Source organism: Ranitomeya imitator, chromosome 6, assembly GCF_032444005.1.
Source record: "Ranitomeya imitator isolate aRanImi1 chromosome 6, aRanImi1.pri, whole genome shotgun sequence".
Taxonomy (NCBI): domain Eukaryota; kingdom Metazoa; phylum Chordata; class Amphibia; order Anura; family Dendrobatidae; genus Ranitomeya; species Ranitomeya imitator.
The window spans coordinates 119,085,868-119,109,026 of NC_091287.1; the positions used below are offsets into that span (position 1 = coordinate 119,085,868).

Genomic DNA, 23,159 nt, shown 5'->3' on the forward strand with positions numbered 1-23,159 from the left:
TAGCGTCGCCGGATGCTGCGGCGTCTCCGTGCTGCGACATACTGTGCCCCCTTAGTTAATCCGGACCCTTCCGGTCCTCCGCTTCCGTCGGGATAGTGTAGATTCGTTCCGCTGTGCAGCAGGATCGATTTTCTCCTTGCTCTGATGTCAGAGCGCTTAGCTTGGTGCCGCCCACAATGACACGCCCCCTGCTGCTCCTGCCGGCCGCGCGCTCTGTAATGGTGGATTCTGAAGTTTTTCAGTTAGACTGGGGCTCAGGTGACGGCGTAGCTCAATTAACAGTCTTGTGCCTAACGGTTATGAGGTGATTACCTCAGGGGATGGCGGCCATCTTTACTCCATTATAACCAATGGGGAAAAGTCACTTTCAATAGTTTTCAATGGGGAATGGATTTTTCTTTAATAAAGTCAATTTTCAAGATTTTTCATCCAAGTTTTCACAGTTTTGGGCTCCAATCACGGCACACAATACCCGGTATACGGGCTGGCCAGATCCTGTTCGTGACGCCAATTGTGACGCCCAAGAGACCGGGATACCCAGCACCGGACCAATGTGGTCTGTCTCTTGAGGGGGATGTCACAGGTGGCTTGACCCGGTGCTGTGGCCTCAGGCAATGCACAGTGTAAGGGGTATCGTGAGGGGACAGGCACTTACTTGATCAGCAGCAGGTTCTCCCAGCGGTGACGATCCCGATCCTGGATAGATGGCTATTGTCCAAATGAAAGACTGAGGCACTGAAACGTTTAACCAGTTTACTTTAACATAAAAGGATTTACAACCAGTCCTGTCACCGGAGTCTGTATGGGAACTCTGAGTTACTTTGACCCTGCCGGGGTCTTCGCCTCTTATTGTGCGCAATTTCTGTGTGGCCCTGCTGCTGTATGTGAACTGGCTGCCGGCCCAATCTGTCCCCTCCGGGTCCTGGTTCGACGGGCAACCCGAGTCCTTTTATCGGCTTACCCCCTCCGGGAGTACCGCTGAACTCTGTGTCTGTTGCTGCGTCCGGCCCTAGTGAAGCTGATATCACCTCACGTTTTTCCGGTTGCTGTATTATATATAATGAATACAGCCACGGATCCGGTATCCGTCTTTGCGCCTGTTCTGGGTAGTGATTAATGCTACCCGGTTCTCACAATGTCCTTTTTCTCTATCCCTCTTCTCCTCAGGCCGGTGATTTGGGCCTGGAAACCGTCATAGGGCTGTTAGAGATTCAACTGTATGACCTCTCACTTTCAGCTCCTTAGCCCAACTGCCATTTCTTCTCTCAGACCAGAATGGATTAAGGGGAGTCTCTGGAGCTCCCCCTTCTGGCCGGAGGTGGTAGTGCAGTTTTGCTATCTTAATATTTGTGTTTAGTGTCAGTAACTATTTTTGTGGCAAATACCCCTAGGGGTGCCACATTAGCATTGGGGTGATTTTTGGGCTTCACTGTTGTGCCTGTTCTCCTGTCATCTATCTCCCGTTTGCATATGATGTCATTGCTTTCGTATTTATTAATGTCATGATGTGGCAGGACCTAGTAAGCACAAATGGCACTCAACTGCTCCCAGAAGAGAAGACTCCTCTAGTCAGGCGATCAAGGCTCAGCGATCATCTTTTTTCTGAATTCTATCATTCATTATAATGAACCAAACATGAACATTAAAAGCAACTCTCAAATTTGACAAATAACATTACCTGGGGAATGCTTAGAAACCTTTCCTTCTGGCTTCCTTTTGCATACTTCTGCTCACGACTCATAAAATCCTGGACCCCTCTTATTTAACACGTCAGCTACACTTTTTCATATTATCTAATTCACATTGATAATCAAAATAGCAGCTGGCTAATGCAAGAGTAGGAGGAGTGTCCTAGACTACTGCTGCACAGTGTACATTTAGTCTGAGAAGCAATAAGGCACCGTAATGGGAAACAGTCTGCCAGTCAATCTCAAGCAGTCACATAGACAAAGAGTGGTGGAATGCATGCTCCATCCTAAGGTTTCATTCAGACGTCAGTTTTTCTTGTATAAGTTCTGTCCGTAATTTTGATGACTAGTTCTTGTACCCATTATAATCTATGAACTGTTCACATGTCCATGGATTTTCGCTGACTGAATGATCTTCACAAATCTCAGAAACATCCAGTTTTGATCAGAGTCTAGAATCAGTCTCAACAATGCAAGACTATGGGTCCATTAAAATAAATAAATACATCGGAAAGTACTCAAATGCTATCCTTGAGCTGTAAGTTTTTCACATACTGTTTAAAATGAGAAGGATGAGAAAAAAAAGCTCATTAAACTTTTTTGCATGCAAGAAAAATCACTGATGTCTCAATAAGGCCTTACAGCAGGACAATTTCAGAGCCCTATTCTCGACAATTGTGGGGGTCCCAACACATGGAATTCTGCAATCAGACCCTTACTTTCTGAGAAATGACAATCCTCTAAAAGTACAAACTGTACAACTAGAGTACTATCATCAAAACTAGTGTGAAGAAAAGGAGCTACCAAGAACAACCAGATTTCTTCATTATTTTTGGAACAAATTCCTATGAGATATAAGAAATGGAACCTGACTGGCTGTTTGGATAACTACTCAAGGTCTTGATGGAAGGAAGTATATAGTTTCCTGTAACGATTATATCAGACAATTATTTCTGTTTTATTTGCTAAGCATTAACAGTTATCTAAATCACATACAATTGACATTTCACATTAAATCCGATAAGACAGAATAATCCCTGTTAATCTCTGTGGAAAAGGATGCTGTATAATAATGAGGCATAACAACAGTTTTATCTATATCTCTTTATAATCAGTCTAAAAAAAATCACATGGAATTTTACTATTTAACGCATTTTGAATATTGTGAGAAAAAGTTTTAGTTTTTAAGAGATTAATCTGACCCTAAAGGCAATCATATACAGTGCTCAACATAAATGAGTACACCCCCCCCTTTAACCCCTTCATGACCCAGCCTATTTTGACCTTAAAGACCTTGCCGTTTTTTGCAATTCTGACCAGTGTCCCTTTATGAGGTAATAACTCAGGAACGCTTCAACGGATCCTAGCGGTCCTGAGACTGTTTTTTCGTGACATACTGGGCTTCATGTTAGTGGTAAATTTAGGTCAATAAATTCTGCGTTTATTTGTGATAAAAACGGAAATTTGGCGAAAATTTTGAAAATTTCGCAATTTTCACATTTTGAATTTTTATTCTGTTAAACCAGAGTTATGTGACACAAAATAGTTAATAAATAACATTTCCCACATGTATACTTTACATCAGCACAATTTTGGAAACAAAATTTTTTTTTTGCTTGGAAGTTATAAGGGTTAAAATTTGACCAGCGATTTCTCATTTTTACAACGAAATCTAAAAAACCATTTTTTTTAGGGACCACCTCACATTTGAAGTCAGTTTGAGGGGTCTATATGGCTGAAAATACCCAAAAGTGACACCATTCTAAAAAATGCACCCCTCAAGGTACTCAAAACCACATTCAAGAAGTTTATTAACCCTTCAGGTACTTCACAGCAGCAGAAGCAACATAGAAGGAAAAAATGAACATTTAACTTTTTAGTCACAAAAATTATCTTTTAGCAACAATTTTTTTATTTTCCCAATGGTAAAAGGAGAAACTGAACCACGAAAGTTGTTGTCCAATTTGTCCTGAGTACGCTGATACCTCATATGTGGGGGTAAACCACTGTTTGGGCGCACGGCAGGGCTTGGAAGGGAAGGAGCGCCATTTGACTTTTTGAATCAAAAATTGGCTCCACACTTTAGCGACACTATGTCAGGTTTGGAGAGCCCCCGTGTGCCTAAAAATTAGAGCTCCCCCACAAGTGACCCCATTTTGGAAACTAGACGCCCCAAGGAACTTATCTAGATGCATAGTGAGCACTTTGAACCCCCAGGTGCTTCACAAATTGATCCGTAAAAATGAAAAAGTACTTTTTTTTCACAAAAAAATTCTTTTAGCCTCAATTTTTTCATTTTCACATGGGCAATAGGATAAAATGGATCCTAAAATTTGTTGGGCAATTTCTACCGAGTACGCCGATACCTCATATGTGGGGGTAAACCACTGTTTGGGCACACGGCAGGGCTGGGAAGGGAAGGCGCGCCATTTGACTTTTTGAATGGAAAATTAGCTCCAATTGTTAGGGGACACCATGTCGCGTTTGGAGAGCCCCTGTGTGCCTAAACATTGGAGCTCCCCCACGAGTGACCCCATTTTGGAAACTAGACCCCCCAAGGAACTTATCTAGATGCATATTGAGCACTTTAAACCCCCCAGGTGCTTCACAGAAGTTTATAAAGCAGAGCCATGAAAATAAAAAATAATTTTTCTTTCCTCAAAAATGATTTTTTAGCCTGGAATTTCCTATTTTGCCAAGGGTAATAGGAGAAATTTGACCCCAAATATTGTTGTCCAGTTTGTCCTGAGTACGCTGATACCCCATATGTGGGGGTAAACCACTGTTTGGGCGCACGGCAGGGCTCAGAAGGGAAGTAGTGACTTTTGAAATGCAGACTTTGATGGAATGGTCTGCGGGCGTCACGTTGCGTTTGCAGAGCCCCTGGTGTGCCTAAACAGTAGAAACCCCCCACAAGTGACCCCATTTTAGAAACTAGACCCCCCAAGGAACTTATCTAGATATGTGGTGAGCACTTTGAATCCCCAAGTGCTTCACAGACGTTTACAACGCAGAGCCGTGAAAATAAAAAATCATTTTTCTTTCCTCAAAAAATGATGTTTTAGCAAGCATCTTTTTATTTTCACAAGGGTAACAGGAGAAATTGGACCCCAGTAATTGTCGTGCAGTTTGTCCTGAGTACACTGATACCCCATATGAGGGGGTAAACCACTGTTTGGGCGCACGTCGGGGCTCGGAAGTGAGGGAGCACCATTTGACTTTTTGAATACAAGATTGGCTGGAATCAATGGTGGCGCCATGTTGCGTTTGGAGACCCCCTGATGTGCCTAAACAGTGGAAACCCCTCAATTCTACCTCCAACCCTAACCCCAACACACCCCTAACCCAACACACCCGTAACCCTAATCACACCCCTAACCACAACCCTAATTCCAACCCTAACACTAAGGCTATGTGCCCACGTTGCGGATTCGTGTGAGATTTTTCAGCATCATTTTTGAAACATCCGCGGGTAAAAGGCACTGCGTTTTACCTGCGGATTTACCGCGGATTTCCAGTGTTTTTTGTGCGGATTTCACCTGTGGATTCCTATTGAGGAACAGGTGTAAAACGCTGCGGAATCCGAACAAAGAATTGACATGCTGCGGAAAATACAACGCAGCGTTTCCGCGCGGTATTTTCCGCACCATGGGCACAGCGGATTTAGTTTTCCATAGGTTTACATGGTACTGTAAAACCGGATGGAACACTGCTGCGAATCCGCAGCGGCCAATCCGCTGCGGATCCGCAGCCAAATCCGCACCGTGTGCACATGGCCTAATTCTAAAGGTATGTGCACACACTGCAGAAAACGCTGCGGATCCGCAGCAGTTTCCCATGAGTTTACAGTTCAATGTAAACCTATGGGAAACAAAAATCGCTGTACACATGCTGCAGAAAAACTGCACGGAAATGCAGCGGTTTACATTCTGCAGCATGTCACTTGTTTCTGCGGATTCCGCAGCGGTTTTACAACTGCTCCAAGAGAAAATCGCAGTTGTAAAACCGCAGTGAAATGCGCAGAAAAAACGCGGTAAATCCGCCATAAATCCGCAGCGGTTTAGCACTGCAGACTTATCAAATCCGCAGCGGAAAAATCCGCAGAGGAACAGAATACGTGTGCACATACCGAAACCCTAACCCTAGCCCTAACCCTAGCCCTAGCCCTAGCCCTAACCCTATTCTAACCTTAGTGGAAAAAAAAAATTCTTTATTTTTTTATTGTCCCTACCTATGGGGGTGACAAAGGGGGGGGGTCATTTATTATTTTTTTTTATTTTGATCACTGTGATAGATTATCTCAGTGATCAAAATGCACTTTGGAACGAATCTGCCGGCGGGCAGATTCGGCGGGCGCACTGCGTATGCGACCGCCATTTTGGAAGATGGCGGCGCCCAGGGAGAAGACGGACGGACCCCGGCAGGATCGGTAAGTATGATGGGGTGGGGGAGAGCACGGGGGAGGGGGTCGGAGCGCGGGGGGTGGAACAGAGCACGGGGGGTGTGAAACGGAGCACGGGGGGGGATCGGAGCACGGGGGTGGTGGATGATGTACGGGGGGTGGATCGGAGTGCAGGGGGTTTGGATCGGAGCACGGGGGGGTGATTGGAGCACGGGGGGAGCGGACAAGAGCACGGGGGGAGCGGAGCACAGGACGGAGGGGAGCCGGAGCAGTGTACCGGACAGATCGGTGGCTTTGGGGGGGCGATCGGTGGGGTGGGGGCACATTAGTGTTTCCAGCCATGGCCGATGATATTGCAGCATTGGCCATGGCTGGATTGTAATATTTCACCAGTTTTAATAGGTGAAATATTACAAATCGCTCTGATTGGCAGTTTCTCTTTCAACAGGCAATCAGAGCGATCGTAGCCACGGGGGGTGAAGCCACCCCCCCTTGGGCTAAACTACCACTCCCCCTGTCCCTGCAGGCCGGGTGAAATGGGAGTTAACCCTTTCACCCGATCTGCAGGGACGCGATCTTTCCATGACGCCACATAGGCGTCATGGGTCGGATTGGCACCGACTTTCATGACGTCTACGTGGCGTCATGGGTCGGGAAGGGGTTAAAAGTAAGATTTGAATCAATATCTCACTGAATACAAGAACAATTTGCAACATTTTGACCAGACAGTTTCATAGAACATTTTATAACCCATAACATGAACTGTAAGTAATATAACTTTCATTATAAAATCTTCAACTAATTTGAGTAAAACTGATGGAAAAATGAACATACCCTACATCAAAGCCTACTGCATCTATTATTTTGTATTCTCTCCATGATTTTAAAGGACACCACCAAGTCTTCTAGGCATGGAATACACAAGTTAGCAACATATTGCAACATCTATCTTTTCCATTCTTCAAGAACCTATTTTAGAGCCTGATTGCTAGATGGAGTGATGCTCAACTTGTCTCTTCAGAATTCCCCATAGGTGTTTTGTTGAGTTCAGATCTGGAGACGTACAGTGGCTTGCGAATATTCACAACCACCTCCACCACCCCTGACATTTTTTGTTCACAACCTGGAATTTCACTGTTTCTTTGAGGGTTTGCATCAGTGCAGGTAAAGAACACACCTATAATGGTGAACATTTACTGTACATATTAGAGTATAAGCCGAGATTTTCAGCCCACTTTTTTGGGCTGAAAGTCCCCCTCTCGGCTTATGCTCGAGTCATACCCAGGGGTCGGCAGGGGAGGGGGAGCAGAGCTGTGTGATAATACTCACCTGCTCCTGGCACGGTCCCTGCACGTCTTTTCTCCAGCGCCGGCAGCTTCTTCCTGTAGTGAGCGGTCACATGGTACCGCCTCATGAATATGGGCCCGACTCCCATAGGGGTGGAGCCACATATTCATTACTGTAATGAGCGGTACCATGTGACCGCTCACTACAGGAAGAAGCTGCCAGCGCCGGGGAACACACGGGCAGGGACTGCGCCAGGAGCAGGTGAGTATAACGCAGTGCACGATATTCACCTGTCCCCTGTTCCACCATTGGCACCGCAGCGTCTTCCGCGTCCTCTGCAGTGACGCTCAGGTCAGAGGGCGCGATGACGCGATTAGTGCGCGCCGCCCTCTGCTTGAACATCAGTGCGGAGGACAGGAAGACACAGCTGCGGTCGGCGTGGAGCATGGAGCAGGTGAATATAGTAAGTGCTGGGGGCCTGAGAGGGTGTATGTGATTTTTTATTTTTTTAATCGCAGCAACAGCATATGGGGCAAATATCTGTATGGAGCATCTTATGGGGCCATGTGCAGAATTATATGGGGCAATTATCTGTATGAAGCATCTTATGGGGCCATATGCAGCATTATATGGGACAAATATCTGTATGGAGCATCTTATGGGGCCATGTGCAGCATTATATGGGGCAAATATCTGTATGGAGCATCTTATGGGGCTATGTGCAGCATCATATGGGGCAAATATCTGTATGGGGCCATGTGCAGCATTATATGGGGCAAATATCTGTATGGGGCATCTTATGGGGCCATTTGCAGCATTATATGGGGCAAATATCTGTATGGAGCATCTTATGGGGCTATGTGCAGCATTATATGGGGCAAATATCTGTATGTGGCCATGTGCAGCATTATATGGGGCAAATATCTCTATGGAGCATCTTATGGGGCCATAATCCACATTTGTGGAGCATTATATGGGGCATAATGTATGGAGCATCTTATGGAGCCATAATCAGGATTTGGGCAGCATTGTATAGGGCAAATGTCTGTATGGAGCATCTTATGGGGTCATAATCAACAATTGTGCAGCATTATATGGGGCATACTTTAATATGGAGCATCTTATGGAGCCCCTCATAAACTGTATGCTCCATACATTATATGGGGCCATCATGAACTGAATGGAGCATTATTTGGGGCTCCTGATTCAATATGGATATTCAAAAACACTTAAACTACTGATGTCTCAATTAATTTTACTTTTATTTTATCTATTTTTATTTTTTAAATTTACCGGTAGCTGCTGCATTTTCCTCCCTAGGCTTATACTCAAGTCATTAAGTTTTCCCAGTCTTTTAGGGGGGGGGGGCGGCTTATACTTGGGTCGGCTTATACTCGAGCATATACGATAGTTTTATTTTTATTGTAAAGGAAACAGCAAATAGGACAAAATAACAACAACTATTCACCCCCCCCGCTAAAGTCAGTACTTTTTAGAGCTTACTTTTGTGGCACTTACAGTTGCACATCGCTTTGCATAAGTCTCTATGAGCTTTCCACATCTTGCCAAATGGGATTTTTGCCCGTCCCTTAAGGCAAAACTGTTCCAGGTCCTTCAAGTTATATAGTTTCCTCTGGTGAACAGCAATCTTCAAGTTTGTCGACAGATTCTCAATTGGATTAAAGACCTGAGCTTTGACTAGGCCACTGCAAAACATTTACACCTTTCCCCTTTAAACACTCGAGTATTGCTTTAGCACTAGGCTTTGAGTCATTGTCTTGTTGGAAGGTGAAATCCCAAATCAGTGACAGACTGAAACAAGTTTTGCTCTAGAATATCCCTGTATTTCGCACCTTCCCCTTGACTCAGACCATTTTCCAACTGAAGATTTTGTAAAGAAAGTAATATTGACCTTGCTGTCATGATATTGGTTAAAAAATGTTCTGTGAATCTCAGTCTTGACAAAATTTTGGAAATTGTTCTTGTGTTCAGTGAGATATTGATTACAATATGACCTGTCAAAGGGGTGTACTCATTTATGCTGAGCAATTTATATGAGAAAAGGTGATGTCAAACACTCTTTCATCCAAAGGCTCTCTCCTTACGTCACCATAAACCTGCCAACTCCTCAAGGTCAAATTTATTGTAACAGAGAGAGGAAGGAGTTGCTTATGTACTATGTTAAAGATGGATTGAGCATGGTGAAATCATACTTTTTTTCCCTTGACATTTGCAGTAATGGGACAATAAAAGGCAACAACAGAAATCAGATGCAAAAATGCAGTAAGCTCCACCAACTCCTTCACTTCATAGGCAATTTTTCATTTTTGTGCTTCCGTTTTCTCCTCCCCTTCTTACAAGAGCAATCATGGTTTTATTTTACCTTTGACACAGTCATATGAGGGCTTGTTTTTTTGCTAAACAAGTAGTAGTTTCAAATAACACCATTCACTTTACAATGTAATGCACAGAAAATTGGGTTAATCTTGGTATGAAATAGTGCAAAAAATGGAATTCCGCTATTATGTTTTGGGTTTCATTTTTACAGCAATCATTGTGCTTTAAAAATAACTCAGCAAAGTGATTAATACCGAAATCGTACCAAAATCGTACAGGTTTTTTCTATTATTTTAGTGGTTATAAACATTTAAGAACAAATTAATACTATTATGGGGTACATAAAACATTTTCATAGCTTTTCATTGCATTTTTACAAAGAAGTGTGGCGGCAAGTAATAAACAGTAATTCTGGCGGTTAAATTTTTTCTCTTTGCGTAGCTTACCATAAGAGAGATCAGCAATTCCTGATATGTTTATTTTTTCTTATTTCCACCTCACATTTGAAGTGAGGTCAATATAACAGAAAATACCCAAAAGTGACACCATTATTAAAACTGCACCCCTCAAGGTGCGCAAAACGACATTCAAGAAGTTTATTAACCCTTCAGGTGCTTCACAAGAACTAAAGCAATGTGGAAGGAAAAAAATGAACACTGGGGACGGTAAAAACTGATGCAAATCATATTCTCCGGGGTCTCAGTTACACCCGATAGCCGAGAACCCCAAAGAATTTCCGAAGCTGGAGGGGCGCTATAACCTTATTTCTCGACGCCGTTAAAAAGTGGCAATGAAGAATACGTACCCTTAAAGGGGCACTGTCACCTGAATTTGGAGGGAACAATCTTCAGCCATGGAGGCGGGGGTTTTGGGTCTTTGATTCACCCTTTCCTTACCCGCTGGCTGCATGCTGGCTGCAATATTGGATTGAAGTTCATTCTCTGTCCTCCGTAGCACACGCCTGCGCAAGGCAACATTGCCTTGTGCAGGCATGTACTACGGAGGACAGAGAATGAACTTCAATCCAATATTGCAGCCAGTGGGTAAGGAAAGGGTGAATCAAACACCCAAAAACCCCGCCTCCATGACTGAAGATTGTTCCCTCCAAATTCAGGTGACAGTGTCCCTTTAACTGCCACCATTAAAAGGTGTATTGGCGTTCGTTAAGGGCTTAATACAGTATTATTGCAGTAGATAGTGTAAATAATGGTCTTCTCAGGAGTACCACGGTCGCAGAAGTGGAAGCAATCAGCAGGCCCCCGACTGCCATTGTAACACAATCGATTCTTCAGAGTCATATCGCGGGGGCCAATAGATTACCGGCATTCACTCCATTTACGTGCTGCTGTCAGTGATTTATCTAAATGGCTAAACAGCAGCGATCAGAGCTTCTTCCAGTTGCTACTGTAACAGGCAGATGCTGGCTATGTAACACAGCTGATATTTACCATGTGTGTAGAAGCTCAGCTCCTAAGCCCGCTCCATACATGTGGACCCAGCACCTGAGCCCGCTCCATACATGTGGACCCAGCACCTGAGCCCGCTCCATACATGAGGACCCAGCTCCTACGCCCGCTCCATACATGTGGACCCAGCTCCTACACACGCTCCATTCATGTGGACCCAGATCCTGAGCCCACTCCATACACGTGGACCCAGCTTCTGAGCCCGCTCCATACATGTGGACCCAGCTCCTGAGCCCACTCCGTGCATGTGGACCTAGCTCCTGAGCCCGCTCCATACATGTGGACCCCGATGCTCACATGCAGTTATATCTATATGTGCCAATGTGTTGAAGGGGTATCCCAGGACATTATTAGGACATAAATATAAGGTCAGTGTGGGACCCAATTTCAGCGCCCCAACATATCAGCTGACTGAAGGGGCTGTGAACATTATTTCTGCACAAATACAACCCCTGGTAAAAATTATGGAATCACCGGCCTTGGAGGATGTTCATTCAGTTGTTTAATTTTGTAGAAAAAAAGCAAATCACAGATATGTCACAAAACTAAAGTCATTTCAAATGGCAACTTTCTGGCTTTAAGAAACACTAAAAGAAATCAAGGACAAAAAATGTGGTAGTCAGTAATGGTTACTTTTTTTAACCAAGCATAGGGGGATAATTATGAAATCACTCAATTCTGAGGAAAAATTATGGAATCACCCTGTAAATATTCATACCCAAAAATAACACCTGCATCAAATTAGATCTGCTCGTTGGTCTGCATCTAAAAAGGGGAGATCACACCTTGGAGAACTGTTGCACCAAGTGGACTGACAAAGGAGAGGATTATCAAACTCTTAAAAGAGGGTAAATCATCACGCAATGTTGCAAAAGATATTGGTTGTTCAGTCAGCTGTGAGTAAAATCTGGACCAAATATAAACAACATGGGAAGGTTGTTAAAGGCAAATATACTGGTAGACCAAGGAAGACATTAAAGCGTCAAGACCAGAAACTTAAAGCAATATGTCTCCAAAACAGGAAATGCACAACAAAACAAATGAGGAACGAATGGGTGGAAATTGGAGTAAATGTCTGTGACCGAACTTTAAGGGTATGTGCACACGTCAGGATTTCTTGCAGAAATTTTCCTGACAAAATCCGGACATTTCTGTCAGAAATCCGCATGTGTTTTTTTTCGCGTTTTTTGATGCATTTTTGGTGCGTTTTTTCCCAAATGCATAGAATAGCGGGAAAAGCGCAAAAAATCTGCAAAATTAATGAACATGCTGCTTTTTTTTACCGCGATGCGTTTTTTTCACGGAAAAAACGCATCATGTGCACAAAGCATGCAGAATGCATTCTAAATGATAGGATGCATAATGTATGTGTTTTTAATGAGTTTTTATAGCGTTTTTACTGCAAAAAAACGCGGAAAAACCTGAACGTGCGCACATAGCCTAAGAAACCGCTAAAGAAAATGGGATTTACATACAGAAAAGCTAAACAAAAGCCATCATTAACACCTAAACAAAAAAAAAAAAGTTACAATGGGCTAAGGGAAAGCAATCGTGGACTGTGGATGACTGGATGAAAGTCATATTCAGTGATGAATCATGAATCTGCATTGGGCAAGGTGATGATGCTGGAACTTTTGTTTGGTGCCGTTCCAATGAGATTTATAAAGAGGACTGCCTGAAGAGAAATGCAAATTTCCACAGTCATTGATAATATGGGGCTGCATGTCAGGTAAAGGCACTGGGGAGATGGCTGTCATTACATCTTCAATAAATGCACAAGTTTATGTTGATGTTTTGGACACTTTTCTTATCCCATCATTTGAAAGGATGTTTGGGGATGATGAAATCATTTTTCAAGATGATAATGCATCCTGCCACAGAGCAAAAATTGTGACAACATTCCTTGAAAAAAGACACATAAGGTCAATGTTATGGCCTGCAAATAGTCCGGATCTCAATCCAATTGAAAATCTTTGGTGGACGTTGAAGAAAATTTTCCATGACAAGTCTCCAACCTGCAAAGCTGATCTGGCAACAGCAATCAGAGAGAGTTGGAGCCAGATTGATGCAGAGTACTGTTTGACACTCATTAAGTCCATGCCTCAGAGACTGCAAGCTGTTAGAAAAGCCAGAGGTGTTGCAACAAAATACTAGTGATGTTTTGGAGTGTTTTTTTGTTTGTTTGTTTGTTTGTTTTTCATGATTCCATAATTTTTTCCTCAGAATTGGGTGATTCCATCATTTTTCCCCTATGCTTGATTTAAAGAGTAACCATTACTGACTACCACATTTTTTGTTCTTGATTTCTTTTAGTGTTTCTTAAAGCCAGAAAGTTGCCATTAGAAATGACTTTAGTTTTGTGCCATGTCTGTGATCTGCTTTATTTCTACAAAATTAAACAACTGAATGAACATCCTCCAAGGCCGGTGATTCCATAATTTTTGCCAGGGGTTGTAGTAGTGGCTGTATCTAGTACTGTAACTCACTGCAGTTCAATTGTAATTAATGGATCTGAGCTACAATACCAGGCAAATGCAATGTAAAAATTACAGATTGATAAGGCATGGCCTTCCTGCATTAAACAAACTGTCCTTGGTTTAGATAAAGCTCTACAACATTTGCAAATGTTTGAATTCAATTAAACAGCACAATACAAATTTATTTAGAACGTTATCTGTAGAATTATAAGCTTCCAGACGTCAATTAGTGAAACATTAATCAAATATCTTGCTTAAAAGCATCTAACAAAGCTTTAGTGCATACTAGCATATACAGCTATATTAAGATTATTGAATAAAGGCTACTTACCGTGGACTCTAAGTGGTGCTTGGCACATGCTTGAAGCTGAGTCAACCAGAATTGGCGCTCCTTGGAATCAGCAGCTGCAACATTAATTTAATATAATATATCATAATGACTTTTTCATGAAACCAGATCCTTTTTTCTAAAGCTGCTGACTGATATAATTTGATCAACTGTAAAACGTTGAGGTGTACAAACCACAGGGCATGCAATACTAAGAATATAAATGGGTCAGAATGACAAAAACGTAGAGCTAACAGGACGGCTAATAAATGGGGAGGCATGAAGATGAATTCTAAAGAGGCCTAATTGTCCAAGAAATCAAAATGGAATCTTGTAGTCATTTTATAAATGTCAATGCATTATTTAGATAGAGAAGCCAAAAAGGGGACTGTTTTTGCACTTTTACATGGATGGTCATAAATAGTAAAGGATGGGCTAAAGAGCAAACTTTTTTGAAAGATCCTCTCCTTGTTGGGCATGCACAGACTGAATTTTTTACAAAAATAAATTTTATTTTTATAAATAGGGATTGCGATATATCATGTATGCCAGTGTAAAACTCACAAGCATCCATACTGTACATGGCAAGCCTCGAGGCTACTGTTAGGTCCAAAGTTGCCAGTTTTAGTTGAGAGGTTTTTGACAAACATTACAAAGCGCCACCCCGATGACAGAGAGAAGCTCTATGATGCATTCACCTAATGACAAAGTGTTGGTTTTTCTTTAGATATATACTGCGGCCTTTTCTTTGAGGACACCATGTTACTGATGCACATTGAATCTCTAACAAGAAATTGGGGGCAGTTTAATACAGAAAAATGACATGCCAGGTTCCCTTTAAGTGGTATATCTGATTACATTTGTATGGCTATATGACTGGTGTAGTCAATCACTGGAGGCAGTGGTGATGAATTGTCCACATAATGTTTCCTTTGAAGATGTGATGGAGCCCAGCGGGTGATCCTTAAAGGGAATCGGTCACCAGGTTTTTTCCACCTCATCTGAGAGAAGCATAATATAGGAAAAAGAGACCCCAAATCCAATAATGTGTCACTTATTTACTGGGTGCAGCCGTTCTGACGCAATCAGAGCTTTTAGATCTAACAATGCAGCGAAGCTGAGAAAGCTAGCCCCGCCCACACCAGGCTCTGAATATACAATGTCTAGAAACATTAAGCTGTTTATCACAGGAGGCGTGGTCGGACTAGTGTAATCTGGCAATGCTAATCACAAGTGATAAAACCTTCACTATAAAAAAAACAACACATAATAAATGACACATCCTTGAACTCTGTGTCTCAGGCTCTATCTCCTGTCATCTTCACATTACATAGTAAAAACATGCTGACAGATTCCCTTTAGATAGAGTGAGGAAAATCTCCAGGTCAGTTTGTTTTTAAGTTTTTTTAAAAATGGACTGGACAACCCATCTAACAACAAACATCTATTCTGTGCTTTTCTCACAATGATCTCCAAGTGCACTTAACATATATTCTTATATTCATTAGAATAACCGTATAAACCAAATTAAAACACAAAAAATTCCGACAGTAACATAGGAATACACACATACACATTTATACAAACACTCATACACTAAACTAGGTTGAATCTATGATGCCATTATGTTCTCCACTATTCATGTTTGCAGGAAAATAGATGGAAAAAAAGCTGAAAACCAGTTGCAGAAATCTGCAAGAAATGCCATGGCAGAACTGATAGCCTTAATGAAGAGTTGTGATAATGGTCTTCAGGAGCGCTGTGAGCCGTCAAAGGTAGAAACTGGTGAGAGTGGTGGATCCGCGCCGCTCCAGCCGCGCACCTCAGATAGGGGAAGGATGAATGAATAGCAAACAGACACGGTCAAGGGAGCGCTAAGGATCAGAGGTTAAAATGATGAATCTTTATTCCACTACGCGTTTCAATGGACAACGCTGTTTGCATTAGGTGGCAATGGGGTTACATCTAGTGATGAGCGAATATACTCATTACTTGAGATTTCCTGAGCACGCTCGGGTGTCCTCTGAGTATTTGTTAGTGCACGGAGATTTAGTTTTCCTCACCGCAGCTGAATGATTTACATCTGTTAGCCAGCAGAAGTACATGTGGGGGTTGCCTGGTTGCTAGGGAATCCCCACATGTATTCAAACTGGCTAATAACTGTAAATCATTCAGCTGAGGTGACGAAAACTAAATCTCCGAACACTAACAAATACTCAGAGGACACCAGAGCGTGCTTGGGAAATCTCGAGTACCGAGTATATTCGCTCATCACTAGTTACATCCCTTTGGCTCTTTGAACCTTAAGTACTCCTTCCTGTGGATGTAACCCCATTGTCACCTGATGAAGACCGCATTGTCCATTGAAATGCGTAGTGGAATAAAGATTCATCATTTTAACCTCTGATCCTTAGCGCTCCTTTGTCCATGTCTGTTTGCTATTCAACACAGCCTTAATGTCCTACTATGCTAGTGTAGCATGGCGCGGGGCGGTAGCTGTGGACGAGGCACTCATCTCTTACAGCCCGGCACGTTACATGAGGTTGATGGTGATGGCTGGGTGTGTGGACTTGTGCTATGGGGCCGCTACACCCCTGTAACTCACATATTACCAATGACTTGTTAGCCAGGACAAGATGTTGAGGACATCAATAAGGGAGACCACCAGTCGAAAATAAACCTTTTACTGAGTGATAACCTTGTGGGAATTATGTACACTAGGTAGTTGGTAAACAACTTTATGAATGTTTCCTTCACAATATGGAGCTTTTTCACACACAATCTCAATACCTTTCTTGTTATTCGTTTGGTTTCTTTTGGTTCTCCTTCCTCTTTACTTTAGTTCAAGCTATAACCACTGTCTTGGTCTATCCTTACTTCAGGACACCAACATAGTGCGGTACTACCTGCTACTCAAACCTTCAGACCCTTTCACAAGCACACTGGGCCCCATCTCTCATCCTAACAGGAAACGGTCTCTGTCCATTCAACTTAGCCCCTTCTACTCTGGGCTAGTCCCAATCATTAATTAACTCTCCTTACTGTCAGGCGGATCATAATACCATCACTATTAACGCATATCACAATTCACATTATACAACAGTACGTGTGTTCGAGGGGGAACATGGGCAGTATGTCCATTTCGTTACAATAGAACTGTACAGTGCTGTGCATTTTCCCTTCCTATTTATAATCTGATGAAACAGATGTTCCCAGAAGCTCTGCAAAAAGGATAATGTGCTGCATACAATGTTTGCAAGATGGATTTAACATAGCAGACCAGCTGCATTAAATGACTGCCGATCTACTACATAAAAGCTGTTCAATGGTCGTTTAATAAGCTGGTTAGATTGGCCGACCAGACTCCCCATACAAAAAGAACGATCACTAATAAAATTATATCTGTCGGCAGTGTAAGTCCCTTTTACAATGGATCATGTGCTGCCCAGAAAGATGATTTTTTTTGAGTATACTTAAAAATCATTTCAAATAGCAAACAAGTGTTTTCCTTGATTGTCAGGTGACTAGAAGCCGGTTTATTCTGGACGATTATTGCAAAAATTTGGTCGATAATCCAATAGTGTAAATGCACTGCAAGTAATTTTCAGCAGTCTTGAGCTGTGCATACTTCATGCAAGCCAGGACAGGCATGCATAGCCCATAGCAGCCATAGTGGTAGTTATGCCCTTCTTTAGGTGCAGTAATATTTTTATTCTATAAAAATAAAACATTGCTCACAGAGCCGTAACGGCACTACCTGCTCTCAAGTCTTTCACACCCAAAAGGTAATGGACTATTCATCAAGACTGGCATTTTGTACACCAATCTTGATGCAAAGTCTGCTGGAGCAAGATGAGCCAAATCCATAATAAATTTGGCTCCATTTTCAGCTCCAGACTCTGCATCATTATCAGGATTACATTTCTGCTATGATTTACAGTACACCCCTTTTCTGGCATAAATTATAACGAATTTGTCCGGCGACACTAAGCCTTTCTCCCTTTCGGTAAGCTCCACCCACTTTCTAAAAATTTAGTAAAGCTGATGTAAAAATGAAAAAGCGCTAAAGTTTTGCAACAGTTTCAAGACAGTTTTCTATCGCAAATGGTTTGATGAATATGGCTCATAGATCCTAGAGTGTAGGATTCGGTGCAGTCATAAATGTTGTTTTTAAACAGAAAAAATATATTTTAAAGGGACACTGTCACCTGAATTTGGAGGGAACAATCTTCAGCCATGGAGGCGGGGTTTTCGGGTGTTTGATTCACCCTTTCCTTACCCGCTGGCTGCATGCTGGCTGCAATATTGGATTGAAGTTCATTCTCTGTCCTCCGTAGTACACGCCTGTGCAAGGCAAGATTGCACTGTGCAGGCGTGTACTACGGAGGACAGAGAATGAACTTCAATCCAATATTGCAGCCAGCATGCAGCCAGCGGGTAAGCAAAGGGTGAATCAAAAACCCCAAAACCCTGCCTCCATGGCTGAAGATTGTTCCCTCCAAATTCAGGTGACAGTGTCCCTTTAAAAAGTCAACAAATATCAACTTCCTAAAATTTAGGCTTCGACTCATCAAGATCAGGTTTTTCGCACCGAATTCATGAGAGGTCGGGACGGAGTATGAGATGTCTGATTAAGAAGTGTATGCTATTCAATGAATCAAGCGAGGTGTAAAGTGGCGTCAAGCGCACCACAAGTCTTACTCCAGTGAAAGACTGGAGTAGGATTAGTGGCGTAAGAGATACCACTGGTTATAATGAATTAAACAACTGAAAGTCGCCGTGTCCTGTCACGCCCCAGTTCTGCTAACTGCCAAAAATGGCTTGAAAACCTCAAAAGTTGCAAACATTTTGCCCAGCTTCAAGTGCGCACAATTTAGCGACTTTTCAAGCCAGAAATTGGTGTAAAAGATTAAATTAAACAGGACCAAAATGGATGGCAAAATGTGACACTTAGCCCCCAGTATAACTATAGTAATGACAGAGTTCAGGACGGTTATAGCTAGCATTCAGAAAAATTATTTGTAGGATCTTGGTCCAGTTGTCCACATCAGTAGTACATGACTGTCGAACCAGAGCCCTGTGAACTTTCATCTACCTCCCAGTAACTTTGGCCCCTTGCCGAATTACAGCTTAAAATGCATACATGACGTTGCATCAGGCCAACTAATCACAAAAAGATCCAGGATGCCAACAGATAGATGGGAGAGGTTTGCATGGCTGTAGCACAGAGGTCACGGACTACCAAAGTGGTGCTGTACCTTTGCCCTGAAAATCTATTTCCTCATCTCTAGTTTTCACAGATCCAATAGGTTTCAGTTTATTACACTAAGGCCACATTCACATGTTCAGTGCTTTACATCAGTGTTTGTAAGCCAAAACAAGGATAGGGTTAGAAATGCAGAAGTGGTGCACGTGATTCTATTATACATTTTCCCTAATTAATCAGAATTTGACATCACTATTTGCAAGCCAAAATCAAAAGTGGAACAAACACTGAACATGTGAAGCCAAACAGTGGAAACCAAAGTTTAAATATAAGTTAACAATAGCTACTGGATGCCTGCAACCCAAAGCACCAGATAATCATGCACAATGTTTCCATTAATAGTATTCTGGCACCATAACTAAGCTGCAAGTGTAGGACACCGAGACACTGTTTTAGGCTGCCTCTTTCAACTGTTACTCACACAGAGATGTCCTCAGATAGCTTAAACTCAATTGTAGGAGGTGCGTATGAAGATTTCAGAAGAAGATAGACTTTCCAGCTGAATTCTTGTAGATGTGCACAAATACAGTAGGTTAAAAAAGACTTTACTGACCAGAGATGCAAACACATGGGCTTTTAAGATGGCTGATAGACAGTAAATGAGGAAGAAGGGAGGGATTACTACCATCAGAGGGAGACAGAGGAAGGACAAAATGTAGTTGCCAATCATTGTGCCTGCTGCACTGCAATTTAGTTCTCCATGCTCGGACATCCTCATGAGCCAGTGCTGGGAGTGTGTTTACACACAGCAGCCATTCTGAAGTTACAGTGGATGGGACATAACAGGTAGAAGCAATGATGAAAGGCGTGTCTTAGACTACCTCAGACTCCCCGCAGGCAATGTAGCTAAACTGAAGTCACAAATAACAGCTTTGCTTTAATGGAGCCTACCTAAAAAGAGGCTTTGTTAATGCAAGAAACAAAATCTAAATACTTAAAGCTGTGCTACAATGATATCACAGCAGACACTCTGAAGTTATAAAGCTGCAGTGCGTAGATGTAAAGGTGACCTGTTCGTGGAAGTCTGGCTGCTCTTAATGGGGCGAACTTTGTGATAGTTACTCCCCTTTGCCGATCCCAGAGGTACTCTAGCCTTCATTATTTAACCCTTTATGGGGATCTGAACTTACACAAGTACACTGAGAAGAAGATAGCCGGTGGAGTGAACTGGCAGAGAAAAGTTGATTAGCTAAGTCTAAATCAGAGATGGGAGATACTAGAGAAAAAAATAATAATCGGGAAGCAAGGACAGTGTTAGGAGGATAGCTGAGATCACAACCAGGAGGCAGGAAAACGGAGGGTTAAGTTAGTACAGGGTCAGCAATGGGTATCAAATACGCTGCTCAGATATCAAGGTAACACAGCGAAACAAACCAGGGTCAGTATGCACTTATAACTGACAACTCCCATCAATATGCTGGTGTGGTACTGCCACATTTACCATGACAGGGAGGTTATTACTCCAGCTGGGCTGCTGGACAGCACACGCAGACATTCTCTCTGGCTGGGTGGAATCGCAGGTCCTAGCCACAGCAGTATTTCTCCCAGGAAAGTCCTTGTGCTATCCAGAGCTATTGGACATGACATCTTCCACAGCATCAGCCCCACCTGAAGAATGAATATGGCAGCACCTGTGACAGGAGCAGATGTCATCAGTCCAGACAGAGATCGGACATAGGACAGTGGGGCAATGCAGAAGCCAGGACCAATAATGAGAAAGGAGGTGAATCTCAGACTACTTCAGACTCTAAGATATCCTATAAAGTGTGTGTGCAAGAAGAGGTGACAATAATAAACTTTACAATATACATGTGTAGGTAGCTACTCCTTCAGGCTCACTTGCCTCAGTACATCGTGGCACTAACTAATCACCTATTTCTCACTTGTATTTAGTAAATTGTACTTTACCACCATTCTGACCTTGCTATATTGGAAACTAGCTTTGATCTGCTCAAGAGCCTGTGCTGTGAGTTTGTTTACACAAAGCAGCCAATCTGAAGTTACAGAGCTGCAGTGGGAGGAGCCAAGCAGCAGCTGTAACCAATGAGGAGAGAAGGAGGTGAGTCTCGGACTACCGTAGACTCCCTGTATGCAGTGTAGTTACACTGAAGTCAGAAATCAAGGTAAAAAGCAAGGTTGGGAATGAGAAAAATAAATATTTATAACAATCAATAATTTTTTTTCTTCATCTCTAAAGCATGAATGCAAAGAGCTAAATCAGCACTCCGATTTGACGGCTCTACAAAAACCCTCCTCTTATCCAAGTCTCCAGGAAATGTTAGCGTGTGCTACAATGGGGAAAGGGAATTTTATAATAGGTTCTTCCAAACTAATGCTTGCCGTTAAAATAATAGTGAGCTAATTGTTATGGGTCTGGCCCTCAGCAAACAGCTTTGAAGAGGAAGTCTAAATTGGCTAATGAGTGGAGGTAAAATAATACATGATAAATATATGGTAGTCCATTTATTCTTCTGATGTCGTCAGTCAGTCAGTGCAAGAGGTGCTAATTGTTAGCAGCTCTCCATTCTGGCTCTTAGCGTGGGGTCCTCTCTATGATGTCCTTATGACCTAATAGGCCAATGGAACAGCCTTTGTAATTATTACAATATAGAAAAAAAAACTAATCTGGCTATGTGTAGTGGCAGCTGGGTGATGTATGGTGTTTTCTGCAGATGTGTCATAAATGTAGGAGTTCAAACAACCCTTTTTGCTAAAAGTAATGAAAAGTTTATTTACAAGAGAATAAATATTTGCACTGACCACAAAATCACTCTAATGAAACTTGCTGTACGGTTTTCTCCATCTCAATGCGCTTCTAAAATAATGATTTCAATTACCAGCCTCTTACAGTGCTTAGTTTACATATGATAAAAAGCCAATCTCAACTCCCGAGAGAAGCCAGTTCTGCCACAGTCCTAGAGTTAACATGCGAAGTGTTAACTAGAAGCTTGATGTGATATTTCATCTTGAGGAGCTTGTTGTCATTTGTTGCTGTTGGTACTAGTAAGATATAAAGTAGAATCCACTGGGATAACTGCAGTAAGCAAAGCTTATCTCAAAGCCATCTCCTTATTATTGATATATGGATCCTTAAAGTGCCTTCACTAAGCGCTTATGTTGTACTTGTGTAGCACAACCAAGATGATGTCCGGCTGCACTGCTCCTATACTCTCTCAGGTCTACATCAGTGTCTGAGTTACTTGCTCTAATGCACATTTTATCAAGGTGTATTAAAGAGAAGCTCTATAAATTCATGTGCTTTACTATCTTGTTTACACATGTTAAATTTACTTTATGAAGCATGGAATCCTCACAGGTCCAATGGACAGCGAGTTTTCTAGCTACAAACATCAAAGTATTCAAATTCCTCAATAAAGATTGGATCTCCAACTATTAATATTCACATTCAGAAATTATAGATTAGTGGTGTGTAAACCTTTTAGGCAGATGTGGAGAAAACACTACAAAGTTAGAATGCTGTCAAAAGGACTAATAGTTTGCTTTTATCGATTAACAAAATGCAGTTAGTAAATTAAAGATCAATCTAAATCAAATCAATATTTGGTGTGACAGCCCTTTACTTGCAAAACCGCATCAAACCATCAATTTTTCTAGGCACACTTGCACAGATTTTCTGAAGGAACTCAGCAAGGAGGCTGTTCGAAACATCTTAGAGAACTAACCACAGATCTTTTATGCATGAAGGCTTGGGGGGGCATATCATAATTTCCTAGACTCCTTGTTATGAGCCATCATGTAATCCCATCGGGGAGGTATCAGATTGACTCCAAACTTATCCTGCAGCAGGACAAGGACCCCTAACATACAACCAAAGTAATTAAGGACCATCTTCAGCCTAAAGAAGAACAATGAGTCCTGGAAATAATGAGATGGCCCACAAATAGCCT

The 23,159-nt window shown here is 42.3% G+C and overlaps 1 protein-coding gene across 1 annotated transcript in view; it reads right to left on the minus strand.

Annotated features, from left to right (window-relative positions):
* Window positions 1-23,159, minus strand: part of OSBPL10 (oxysterol binding protein like 10) — a 577,114-nt gene that overhangs the window by 364,842 nt on the left and 189,113 nt on the right. Inside the window, exon 3 of the mRNA XM_069730025.1 lies at window positions 13,989-14,062. Coding sequence (XP_069586126.1) covers window positions 13,989-14,062 — 74 coding nt within the window. The remainder of the gene's footprint in view (window positions 1-13,988; window positions 14,063-23,159) is intronic.